Below are 12,617 nucleotides of genomic sequence, written 5' to 3' on the forward strand. Positions count from 1 at the left end.
TGTAAACACCTTTTGTAGTAGCTAGGGATAGTTCAGTTCTTTACATCTTCAGTTGTTTTACAGATGGTGAGATGTTTGATGTTTGCTTTCAGAATTTTCTGGTATTTAACTGAACCTATTCCTTCTTTTGCCAGTAAAATGTCCCACATGCCACTGGCTGTAACACAAACTCTAAGCATTATTGATCCACTTCAGTTTTCAACAGTTGGAGAGGTGTTCTTTTCATCAAATTCTGCAACCTTTTTCTCAAACCACCCCTCTGATCACTGCAGAAGATGGCTACCTGGAAACACTTTGCCAGCTTCTTATAGTCTTCTGCTGCCTTGTGAGTATTTGGCATGTTAATGTTTGGAGTGCTCTGCAGCTGCTTAGAGAAGTCCATGGCTGCTGATTGTTGGGACAATAATTGTGGAGTCATTCAAATCTTTGTAAAAGTTAAGAAACCTTTACATGCTTTTCTTTTTTCTACAATTGAAACAACACAAAAATAAGTTTCTTTTGTTGCATAAAATGCTTATGTTTTTACTTACTGGAGATCACTTTATCTTCTGTTCACTTAACTGTTCACAGTAACCAACATTTTCACCAGAGGTGGACATGCTGGCCGGGGATATTCAGAGAACCTTTACCTGAGTGTCTCCAGTTTACAGTGAGGACTCTTCAGTCCATCAGAGAGCAGCTCCACTCCTGAATCCTGCAGGTCATTGTTACTGAGGTCCAGATCTTTCAGGGAGGAGTTTACAGATTGTAGAGCAGACGCTAGTTGTTTACAGGTGTGTGTCTTGAGGTTAGCACAAGTTAGTCTAGAAAAGCAAATACAGTAAATTGTAGTTTAAATGTCATTCTCCATCTCCAGTTTTTGTGCAACTTTGGATCATGCACTGGTCTCCAAGCATTCAGTGTACGTAATTCTTCATACAGTGCCTATAAAAAGTATTCACCCCTGGATGTTTTCCTTTTATTTGGAATCTAAATGGAATCATGGTTGATGTTTTTTTAACAAGAACTTACAAAAACTTTCCCCTAACGTCTGTAAGGGTGGATACAGGTTGAGGCCCCCTCCGGCCACCAGGGAGTTAATTTCCACAGATCTAAACACTAAAGTCATGATAGTCACTGAAACACTGGTCAGGTGAGCACCAACCGAGGCAAACCGGGCCAGCATATTCTTACATGTCACAGAGCGTGGAAGGATATTAACTGCATCATTATATCTGCATCTGCTCTCTGCATGTTTCTCCACTCATTTATTCAGGTTTTCTGTCTCATTTTTTATCCACCATGTGTGGCTACTTTTTATTCCTACCAGCCAGATGCTTCCTGTACAGCAGTAATGAAAGTTCAACATCAAAAAAGTTTATAATACAGTTACAGTACTTTCTCACAGTTCACTCAAAGCAGCATTTGTAAATTAGACACCACATCATTTGTGTATTTTTAAATTGCTTTGATAATTAGAGAGGACTTCTAAACTACAGTAGATTTCTGAACCACATATAATAAACACACCTTCTCAGCTTATTTTTATTTTAGGAATATGATAATTATTTAATTAATTCACTCCTACCTGAGTGTCTCCAGTTTACAGTGAGGACTCTTCAGTCCAGCAGAGAGCAGCTCCACTCCTGAATCCTGCAGGTCATTGTTACTGATCTCCAGATCTTTCAGGGGGGAGTTTACTGATTGTAGAACTGAGCAGATCATTTTATAGGAGTCCTCAGAAAGATAATGGTTTTCTAGTCTGTAAGAATTATAAAGACAGTACATTGTACAGTTAAAAAAGGGCATGTAAAATAAAGTGTAACAGGAACTGAGAATTTTGGTTTATCAGTAGATGCACACTTTACAACAACCAGCAGGTTCAGAACCCCTGAGACTACATTCTCTAGCTGTGTCAACCTGTAACAAGCATTAAAAAACCTTAAATAAACTAAAACACAGTGTTAAATTAATGTAGATATAATACTCACAAGGCCTTTCTGCAGACACTCACTGCTGGAACCAGTCTCCTATAACCGTCATCTGAAGGGTTGAATTCCTTCAGGTCCAGTTCATCCAGAACCTCCTCTGAGGACATTAGCATATAGGCTAGTGCTGAACACTGTCCAGGAGGAAGCTGCTTTTCTGAGGTTTTCTCTGATTTTAGATACTCCTGAATCTCTCTGGAGAGAGACTGTTCATTTATTTCAGACAGACAGAGGAACAGATTGATGGCTCTCTCAGTTGAAAGACCATAAAAATATTTTAATAATTTCTTGATGTGTTCTATGGTTTTCTCTAAGTTGGTGTGAGTGGGTGTCAGTAGACCCTGTAGGATTCTCTGATTGGATGTCAGTGCGATGCCCATCAGGAAACGAAGGAAAAGATCCAGATGTCCATTTTTACTGTTTATGGCTTTATCCACAGCTGCACACAGCAGCTCTGCCACTGCCATGTTCTCAGACCACGAGCCTTTCTGAGGTTTAAACATCTCCAGCATCTCTATGTTCTTCTTCTGGTAGCAGTAAACCACATAGAGAGCAGCCAGGAACTCCTGAAAGCTCAGATGAACAAAGCAGTAAATCTTCCTCTGGTAAAGCACACACTCCTCCCTAAAGATCTCAGTGAAGATCCCAGAATGCACTGAGGCCTCAGTGACGTCAATGCCGCTCTCTCTCAGGTCCTCTTCATAGAACATCACATTGCCCTTCATCAGCTGTTTGAAAGCCAGTTCAGCCAGTTTCAGAAGCTGGGTTCTGTTGGATTCCAGCAGTTTCTGTGGGTCTCTCTCCTCTTCCTCCTCATACTTCTCCTTCTTCATGCTGGTCTGAGTGAGCAGGAAGTGGGAGTACATTCCAGTCAGAGTTTTAGGGATTTCTGGATCACTGTCTTCTTCCATGATTCTCTGAAGCACAGTGGCTGAGATCCAGCAGAAGACGGGGATGTGGCACATGATGTGGAGGCTCCTCGCTGTCTTAATGTGGGAGATGATCTTCTGGGCTTGGTCTTGGTCACTGATCCTCTTCCTGAAGTACTCCTCCTTCTGTGGGTCGCTGAATCCCTCAATTTCTGTCACACGGTTGATGAACTGAGGAGGGATCTGATTGGCTGCTGCTGGTCGGGAGGTGATCCAGATGAGGGCGGAGGGAAGCAGATCTCCTTTGATCAGGTTTGTGATCAAAACACTCACTGATGATGTCATGGTTACATCAGACACTTTCTCATACTCTCCAAACTTCAGTGGAATTCTGCTTTCATCCAGACCATCAAATATGAACACAGCTTTACACACATCATAGATCTTTGGCTCCAGATCTTTGAGCTCAGGATGGAAGACACACAGAAGTTGATGAAGACTGTACTGATCATCTTTAATCAGGTTCAGCTCCCGGAACGGAAGAACAAACATCAGCTCTACATCCTGATTGGCTTTTCCTTCAGCCCAGTCCAGAATGAACTTCTGCACAGAGACAGTTTTTCCAATCCCAGCAATGCCTTTAGTCAGCACTGTTCTGAGCTTCTGGACCTTTGGCTCTTCATCTTCAGTCCTCACACCTCTAACGTCCCCTTCTTCTGCTCCTCCTTTAGGACCTTGTGGAGGTTTAAAGATATCTGAGCAGTTGATTGGAGAGTCCTGTAAGTATTTGTGGGATGTTTTCTCCATCTGTAAAACCTCATGTTCTTCATTCACCCCGTCACTCTCTCCCTCTATGATGTAGAGCTGAGTGTAAATCCTGTTCAGGAGGGTTTGGTGCTCTGGAGTTTTTATTCCCTCACATAAGATCTCATACTTGTTCTTCATGCTGGATTTGTGATTCTTCAAGATTGTGAGCGGGATGTCATCCACTGGTTGGTAAGAATCCTGCTGCAGGTCGGCAGTTTCCTCCATCAGTGTCTGTGTGCACCAAGCTGCTTTTGTGGAGCGCTGCCTAAAAGATACCACACAGTAATACACATGATAAACTGCCCAAACTGCCACTGACTGACTTACATTTGACTAAACATGTAATGTTTATTTTATGTAATGTAATGTTATATTTACAATAATTATCAATACACTTCTTGTCAAATTTATGAAAATCTTTTCACAGTCCATGAGTGAACCAAACTACATAACACTGCTCCAGACGGCTGAACGTCACAAATGTTCAGAAAGTGGTCCTGAAAATGGGGTGAGGAGGTTGCTCTGCTCCAATAACATTGAAAACCTGTGTACCATTGTATTTGCAAGGTATTTTGGGAAATGTAGTAGTTATGTAGATGCATTGCTATGGTAACTGTAGCATGCCTCCCCTTTATCTTCTTTATCTCTCACTGTTCTGCTTTGATTAAAATGACTTTGATTAAATTCTGACTTTTACATCTTATTTCAGCTTGGGAAATAATAGAGGACTGAATGAAAGAACGGTATGTAGGTGTTGTTGGACAGCTGTAGGGTATGTGTGCTCAAACACATTGAACATGCTAACTTTTACACTTTACAGCTTAATGAACGCACTGCAGACCGTATTAACTGTATTAACTGTGCTGTACGCCAATAGCAACAGTCTAAACTAATTTGCATGACTGTCTGTTTAAATGTCCTAAAAGGAAACCTGGTTAGTCTAATGTTTTTTCACGCTGTACCGAGCTGTAAGGTCCAAACCCCATGACGTACCATGACTTTTGTGTACCGTTACACCCCTAATTAATATTCTTTGGTCTCATTTGCTAATGCCTGTGATTGCTAAACCCAACTGGTTCCCTTTGCAGTAGCAATTGGAGCAAATAACTATAATAATTCCTGACTCTGTTGTGGTTTGCATGCTGTGTTTGGGGCTTAATGTTATGTTTGAGAACCGTTCGGTTCTTTTTTTTAAATTAACATTTACATACAAGAAATTTATCAGACGCTCTTCTCCAAAGCGACTTACAGAGGAGCTTCACTGTTTACTGAAGAAGAACCTCAGCTAGTTTAAATAGACTAAAATTCAGATCCTCTAATCTTAGACTCTACTAAACACAAGTCAAGACCATAGTACTCTTCTCTTCGCCTGAGTACTCTCAGAAGAGGAGGGTCTTCAGTCTGGGTTTGAAGCAACAAGAGCAACTATCGCTTAATTACTGATCAGTGTTACACTACATGATAATAACTTACTCAGAGGTCAGATGTCCATTGCTTAACGTAGGAGGTTTCTCCATGGACTGGTCACTCTTCATAGACACACAGCTGGACACTCCTCCCCTGCTTAACGTAGGAGGTTTCTCCATGGACTGGTCACTCTTCATAGACACACAGCTGGACACTCCTCCCCTGCTTAACGTAGGAGGTTTCTCCATGGACTGGTCACTCTTCATAGACACACAGCTGGACACTCCTCCCCTGCTTAACGTAGGAGGTTTCTCCATGGACTGGTCACTCTTCATAGACACACAGCTGGACACTCCTCCCCTGCTTAACGTAGGAGGTTTCTCCATGGACTGGTCACTCTTCATAGACACACAGCTGGACGCTTTTTCCTTACTCAATGTAGGAGGTTTCTCCATGGACTGGTCACTCTTCATAGACACACAGCTGGACACTCCTCCCCTGCTTAATGTAGGAGGTTTCTCCATGGACTGGTCACTCTTCATAGACACACAGCTGGACACTCCTCCCCTGCTTAATGTAGGAGGTTTCTCCATGGACTGGTCACTCTTCATAGACACACAGCTGGGCACTCCTCCCCTGCTTAATGTAGGAGGTTTCTCCATGGACTGGTCACTCTTCATAGACACACAGCTGGGCACTCCTCCCCTGCTTAATGTAGGAGGTTTCTCCATGGACTGGTCACTCTTCATAGACACACAGCTGGACACTCCTCCCCTGCTTAATGTAGGAGGTTTCTCCATGGACTGGTCACTCTTCATAGACACACAGCTGGACACTCCTCCCCTGCTTAATGTAGGAGGTTTCTCCATGGACTGGTCACTCTTCATAGACACACAGCTGGACACTCCTCCCCTGCTTAGCGTAGGAGGTTTCTCCATGGACTGGTCACTCTTCATAGACACACAGCTGGACACTCCTCCCCTGCTTAACGTAGGAGGTTTCTCCATGGACTGGTCACTCTTCATAGACACACAGCTGGACACTCCTCCCCTGCTTAATGTAGGAGGTTTCTCCATGGACTGGTCACTCTTCATAGACACACAGCTGGACACTCCTCCCCTGCTTAACGTAGGAGGTTTCTCCATGGACTGGTCACTCTTCATAGACACACAGCTGGACACTCCTCCCCTGCTTAGCGTAGGAGGTTTCTCCATGGACTGGTCACTCTTCATAGACACACAGCTGGACACTGGAGAGACTGGTCTGGAAACATTAAATACAAACATTATTAAACTACTTCTATAGCTAAGTGAGCCCTTTGAAAAATGTATCTGGATTTCTGTATTAATTCCTAATCAAATGTCATCTGATGCCTCTATAACACATCTTCTAAGGTCTTCTAAACGTTGTTTGCATCAGACATGGTTTACCCTTTAGCCATAACATTAACACCACCTGCCTTTTTATTATTTTTTATTTCCATGGTTTTCATTTTTCCAGCTCTTCTGTGTCTTTTTTATGATCATGACATAGTGTGCTACATCACTCGGATGGTCAGCCTCAATATAAGTAAGTTTTACATGTAGAAGAACTGCCTACATTCAAGTCTGGCTGTGCTCAATCAGCTTATTTTCATCATATCTTACATTTAATTAATGAACCTCTTAAATAACTACATTTTTCTTTTTAGATATTTACATCACAATAGAATTGGGTTCAGGGCTATATTTGAGATTCTTCATTCTCAGAGTGGTTTACCTTGAGTCAGAGGCTCCTCCTCCTCCTCCACTGAAGCTGACTGGTTCAGATGTGGATGTGTGCTTTTTTATGTCCTATAAAACAGTGGTGACCAACCCTGCTTCTGGAGACACATTTAAGTTGCTTCCTGCTCTTACACACCATCTTTAACGTTAAGGGCTTATTAATTATCTGATTAGCTGGATCAGGAGTGTTGGGAGCAGGGTAAACACTAAAATACACAGAGCAGGAGGTTCTCCTGGACCAGTGTTGAGAACCACTGCTATTAAACACGTCTGGATCATCTTAACTGGTTCTGTTGACCAAAACAACATTAAACCTTATTTATATTTATATTTACCATCATTCTAAGCTCTGAGTAAAGGTTTCTCACCTTGGGTCAGAGTTTCCTCCTTCACTGCTGGAGTTCTGAAGGTCCATCATGGAAAGTTCCTCTCCAGACACACACAGCAAGAGCTTCACTCCTGTGAAGAGTTCATCCATTAATTAATACACACTGAAGCTGAACCTGATGATCTACTGATCAACATTCTGTAGCTCCCTCTGCTGGACAAACAGCAAAGATCAGCATAACTTCCATACTGGTCTGAGCTGGTCTGTTTTAGCTTATACTGGTCTGGTTCTGGTTTGCAGCTGGATGACATTACATACAGGGAAATATCCCTGAATTTGCACTGGTGATAGCCATGGACCACCTCTCTGAAATGTTTGAGGATTCAAGGAGACTTTATTGTTATTATCGCATCGCCTGCACATGGGGTGGAACAAAGTTGAGATCTCAGGGTCACCGTTACACTGAAAGAGCAATTATTAATAAATACAGTAATATTATAAAAATATTTCATATAAGAGGGTAGACAAAAATAGGAAAAGTGGGAAAGCAGAGAAATTAAAAAAGTATCAGCAGTCTAATCATAATATGAAGCTGTAGCATAATGAAGTGTTCAAGTGTGGGTAAAGTTGGTGGAACCGTTGAAGCACTGTGTGAAGATTATGAGAAAAATGCATGAATTACATAGAACTGCAGTTTGGAATTTTTTTAATATATATTAAATATATGGTGAAATGTCCCCAAATTATTATTATATTACTATTCTACATAATTATTAAATATTTACATATACAGTACAACTTCTCCTCATTTACACTGATGATCAAGGATTTGATGGTGAAATTGTTGTTTTTTATGAGAATTTCTGACAATCAGGAAACTCAGCTCAGTGTTTATAAAGTGTTTATAAAGTGTTTATAAAGGTTATAAAGTGTTTATAAAGTGTTTATAAAGGTTATAAAGTGTTTATAAAGTGTTTATAAAGGTTATAAAGTGTTTATAAAGTGTTTATAAAGTGTTTATAAAGGTTATAAAGTGTTTATAAAGTGTTTGTAAAGGTTATAAAGTGTTTATAAAGTGTTTATAAAGGTTATAAAGTGTTTATAATGTGTTTATAAAGGTTATAAAGTGTTTATAAAGGTTATAGTGTTTATAAAGTGTTTATAAAGTGTTTATAAAGGTTATAAAGTGTTTATAAAGGTTATAAAGTGTTTATAAAGGTTATAAAGTGTTTATAAAGTGTTTGTAAAGGTTATAAAGTGTTTATAAAGTGTTTATAAAGGTTATAAAGTGTTTATAAAGGTTATAAAGTGTTTATAAAGTGTTTATAAAGGTTATAAAGTGTTTATAAAGTGTTTGTAAAGGTTATAAAGTGTTTATAAAGTGTTTATAAAGTGTTTATAAAGGTTATAAAGTGTTTATAATGTGTTTATAAAGGTTATAAAGTGTTTATAAAGGTTATAAAGTGTTTATAAAGTGTTTATAAAGGTTATAAAGTGTTTATAAAGGTTATACAGTGTTTATAAAGTGTTTATAAAGTTTTTATAAAGTGTTTATAAAGTTTTTATAAAGGTTATAAAGTGTTTATAAAGTGTTTATAAAGGTTATAAAGTGTTTATAAAGGTTATAAAGTGTTTATAAAGTGTTTATAAAGGTTATAAAGTGTTTATAAGGGTTATAAAGTGTTTATAAAGTGTTTATAAAGGTTATAAAGCTCTATGAGACATCAGAAGACACTTTATAACATTACTTATTCAGCTTCATCAGTTCTGTTTCTTCCTGCAGTTTATGAACAGGAACTCTGTTGGTCAGTCAGTCTAACTGTCTCTCTGCTCTTAGGGCGAGTTTTTAGGTTCAGTGCATTTACCGTAATATCGAGAGTAAAGGGGGCTGGCTGGACTCCAGCGTACCGTTATCCGTGGATCAGACCTTTAGAGGGTCCAGCACAACACGACCCACCCCGACCCACCCCGACCCTTCCTTCCTATCCGAACCCGACCCGCTTCAGGCTGAAAGATCTGACAGTACTCCTCTACAGGGTGTCTGTTAATCCACTAAACCTAATAAAAACTACACCCAAATTAAACCCAGCAGACTGAACACACCCCCCCCTGTTCACCCTGCTCACCGTGCTGGTTTCCTAACACACACACGCACACACAAACTCACACACACACACACACACACACACACACACGCACACAAACTCTCTCTCACACACACACACACACACACACACTCTCTAATCTGCTGCTCAGTGTGTGTACAGGTGTGTTAGTGGTGGTCTTACCGGGTTAGACCCTCAGCACTGGTCTGATCTCCTCTGCTTCTACAGGCTTCAGCCCGACCCTTCCTGCAGGGGGGCAGGGGGGCAGGAGGAGGGCTCTGCAGTACTGAAGGCAATTCCAGCTCTTATTAGAGAGCTGGTTCTTTTGACTCGGCTCTCTAAAAGGAGTCGACTCTTTCAGCTCTTTGACTTTTTTAATCAAGTTTTGTGTAAAATGAAGTACTAATGTAAACATACTGTATGTATGATATCAAATGTTTATTATTTATATGGATACAAAAATAAAATATCAAATACAAAAACAAAAGACTTGAGAGCTGAAAGAATCGACTCCTTTTAGTGAGCCGAGTCAAAAGAACCAGCTCTCTAATAAGCCATCAACAAAGCATCACTGCACAGAATACACATTCACCTGTGCAGAAGAAGAAAAGCTGCATCCAGGTGAGATTCAGCAGAAAAACGAGGACCCCGTCCTTCAGGGTCTCTGATAATCTGCCCTGATCTGGAGAAGGTTCTCTCTGAGGGGTCAGACGGGTGGGTGGCCTGAACACTTGGTCTCCCACCAGCTCACTGGGTCTGCACTTCTCTGCCAGAGGGCCAATCACATGACCCACTACATGCAGCCCTAACTGAAACAGAGCCAGATCGCTCGGGACCGACCCATCCCCACCCTGCAGGCCTGAGGGGAAATGTGGAGGACGGAGTCTGATTAACCAGGTCAATTAGGAATCACCAAATATATCTGACGTGGAAAACATTTAGGAAAACTCTGAAAACTATCAGCTCTGCCTTTAATCACTAACCCAGGAAACATTCAGGAGTCGTTAGCGCTGTAAACTAGACCTTTATTTAGTAATTTAGTACATGACAATTCTAATTATCTGCAAAGTCATACATATTATTATACATAACCAATTTTAGAGATTTACCACATTCAGGTTTATTAAATTTGATCAAATAACAGTTACATAGTTAACTAATAACAGGTAACACAGGTAACAAGATGGATGAATATAATTAAAGATATCCAGAACATGCTATTAATAAATATGTATATAGAGTTACTGAGGAACATTATTATTATTATTATTATCGTTCATGTATTTGTTATAGACTATATATATATATCTGTTTAAGATGAATAATTTCATTATTGTATAATCATATCAGACACATGCACGCGTACAGGGTCTTTTATTTTGAAAAGCAAAATACAGGGGTCTAGTGGTTAATCCAGCCGCTGCGCCTCCTCGCTGTGTCCGCTAGGTGGTGCTGCAGGACAGCGACTCCAGAAACAATGGGGGACTCCTGAACCTGAAATTCTGAGGAGAAGTGAAGTAACTGATCAACTGAATAAATGAGGGACGGGATAATGCGCTGACTGTACACTCCGAACTCGAGCTGTCCGATTCAGGCGCCTGAGAACCGGATCGGAACCAGGAGCAGAGCTGAAGCTGTGTGATGAAGCTGTGGGAGGAGGGACGCTGGCTCGCAGCTCCGTATTCTCCAAACCCGTTTACGAAGGGTTGTCGCGCAGGCCGGGCAGTTCTCGCGGTGCTTCGCGCAGACAGCGGCGGGGTTTCGGGCTGCGTCTCATTCGGCAGAGTAGGAGACTACGTAGGGCGCTTAGCTAGCTAGTGCGCAGAGTTCTAGCAGTAGTTCCAATGCTAATATCAGTATTACTGTATCTAGAACCAATACTGCTGCGTTAGTACTAATAGAAGCATTGTGTTAATTATTAATATTGTTACTAGTTAAATTCTACACTGTAGAAATAAAAGGATGGAAATTTAATTAAGTTTTAAATAGTTTTTTTGCTTAATTGTTTAACTATTTATGAAGGTGTTATTTTCCACAAACAATTAATTAATAAAGTAACAACAACAAACCTGGCGTAGCTATTCCCAATGTTTTCAAAATATGTGATATATTTATCTATTTATATTTATCTAATATTTATTTATTTATTTATTTATTAAGGATTTGGGGAAAGGGTACAGAGGGAGTGACCGTATGAACATTTATATTATAATAATGATCATTTCTCAGATGAGATTTGAGATATTCCATTTTTCTTTTCATCTGTTTGATTTTTATAAAATTCATAATTCATTTCCACACAATGGCTTTTCCACCTCCCCCTCATCCAGAAACACAAGGCTTCTGTTACTGTCACTGAAATATGCAAATGAGGATGTAAATGAGGTCTATAAATGTATGTAAATGAGGCTGGGGCTAAACTGCTAAACTGCTGCAGGCTGAATGGGTGGAGCTAAACTGCTGCAGGCTGAATGGGTGGAGTTAAACTGCTGTAGGCTGAATGGGTGGAGTTAAACTGCTGTAGGCTGAATGGGTGGAGCTAAACTGCTGTAGGCTTAATGGGTGGAGTTAAACTGCTGCAGGCTGAATGGGTGGAGTTAAACTGCTGCAGGCTGAATGGGTGGGGCTAAACTGCTGCAGGCTGAATGGGTGGGGCTAAACTGCTGCAGGCTGAATGGGTGGAGTTAAACTGCTGTAGGCTGAATGGGTGGAGTTAAACTGCTGCAGGCTGAATGGGTGGGGCTAAACTGCTGTAGGCTGAATGGGTGGAGCTAAACTGCTTCTGCTTCGTCAGCGCTGTTGAACCCGTTCCATTCTCTCACACTAAGACTGTAAAGCTCAGAGACTTCGGCCTGTTGTCCACTGCCGGGCCGCCGGGCCAGAACCTTTTGCACACAGTTTGAAATGGAATCTTTATGGACCACCCAGTTTTCTCAAACATCTACTGAGGGGTTAGCGCGGTCCGGCTAACAGGCTCGTCCAACATCACTACTGAGGGGTTAGCGCGGTCCGGCTAACAGGCTCGTCCAACAACACTACTGAGGGGTTAGCGCGGTCCGGCTAACAGGCTCGTCCAACATCACTACTGAGGGGTTAGCGCAGTCCGGCTAACAGGCTCGTCCAACATCACTACTGAGGGGTTAGCGCGGTCCGGCTAACAGGCTCGTCCAACAACACTACTGAGGGGTTAGCGCGGTCCGGCTAACAGGCTCGTCCAACATCACTACTGAGGGGTTAGCGCGGTCCGGCTAACAGGCTCGTCCAACAACACTACTGAGGGGTTAGCGCGGTCCGGCTAACAGGCTCGTCCAACATCACTACTGAGGGATTAGCGCGGTCCGGCTAACAGGCTCGTCCAACAACACTACTGA

At 41.3% G+C, this 12,617-nt stretch overlaps 1 protein-coding gene across 1 annotated transcript in view; it reads right to left on the bottom strand.

The window, feature by feature from the left end:
* LOC140555809 (uncharacterized) overlaps positions 1-9,493 on the bottom strand; it is a 59,649-nt gene extending 50,156 nt beyond the window's left edge. Inside the window, 6 exon segments of the mRNA XM_072679127.1 lie at positions 630-803; positions 1,568-1,741; positions 1,971-3,908; positions 5,117-6,313; positions 7,182-7,272; positions 9,430-9,493. Coding sequence (XP_072535228.1) covers positions 630-803; positions 1,568-1,741; positions 1,971-3,908; positions 5,117-6,313; positions 7,182-7,231 — 3,533 coding nt within the window. The 5' untranslated portion in view covers positions 7,232-7,272; positions 9,430-9,493.
* Between the last annotated feature and the right edge of the window lie 3,124 nt (positions 9,494-12,617).

This window comes from Salminus brasiliensis, chromosome 5, assembly GCF_030463535.1.
Source record: "Salminus brasiliensis chromosome 5, fSalBra1.hap2, whole genome shotgun sequence".
NCBI lineage: Eukaryota > Metazoa > Chordata > Actinopteri > Characiformes > Bryconidae > Salminus > Salminus brasiliensis.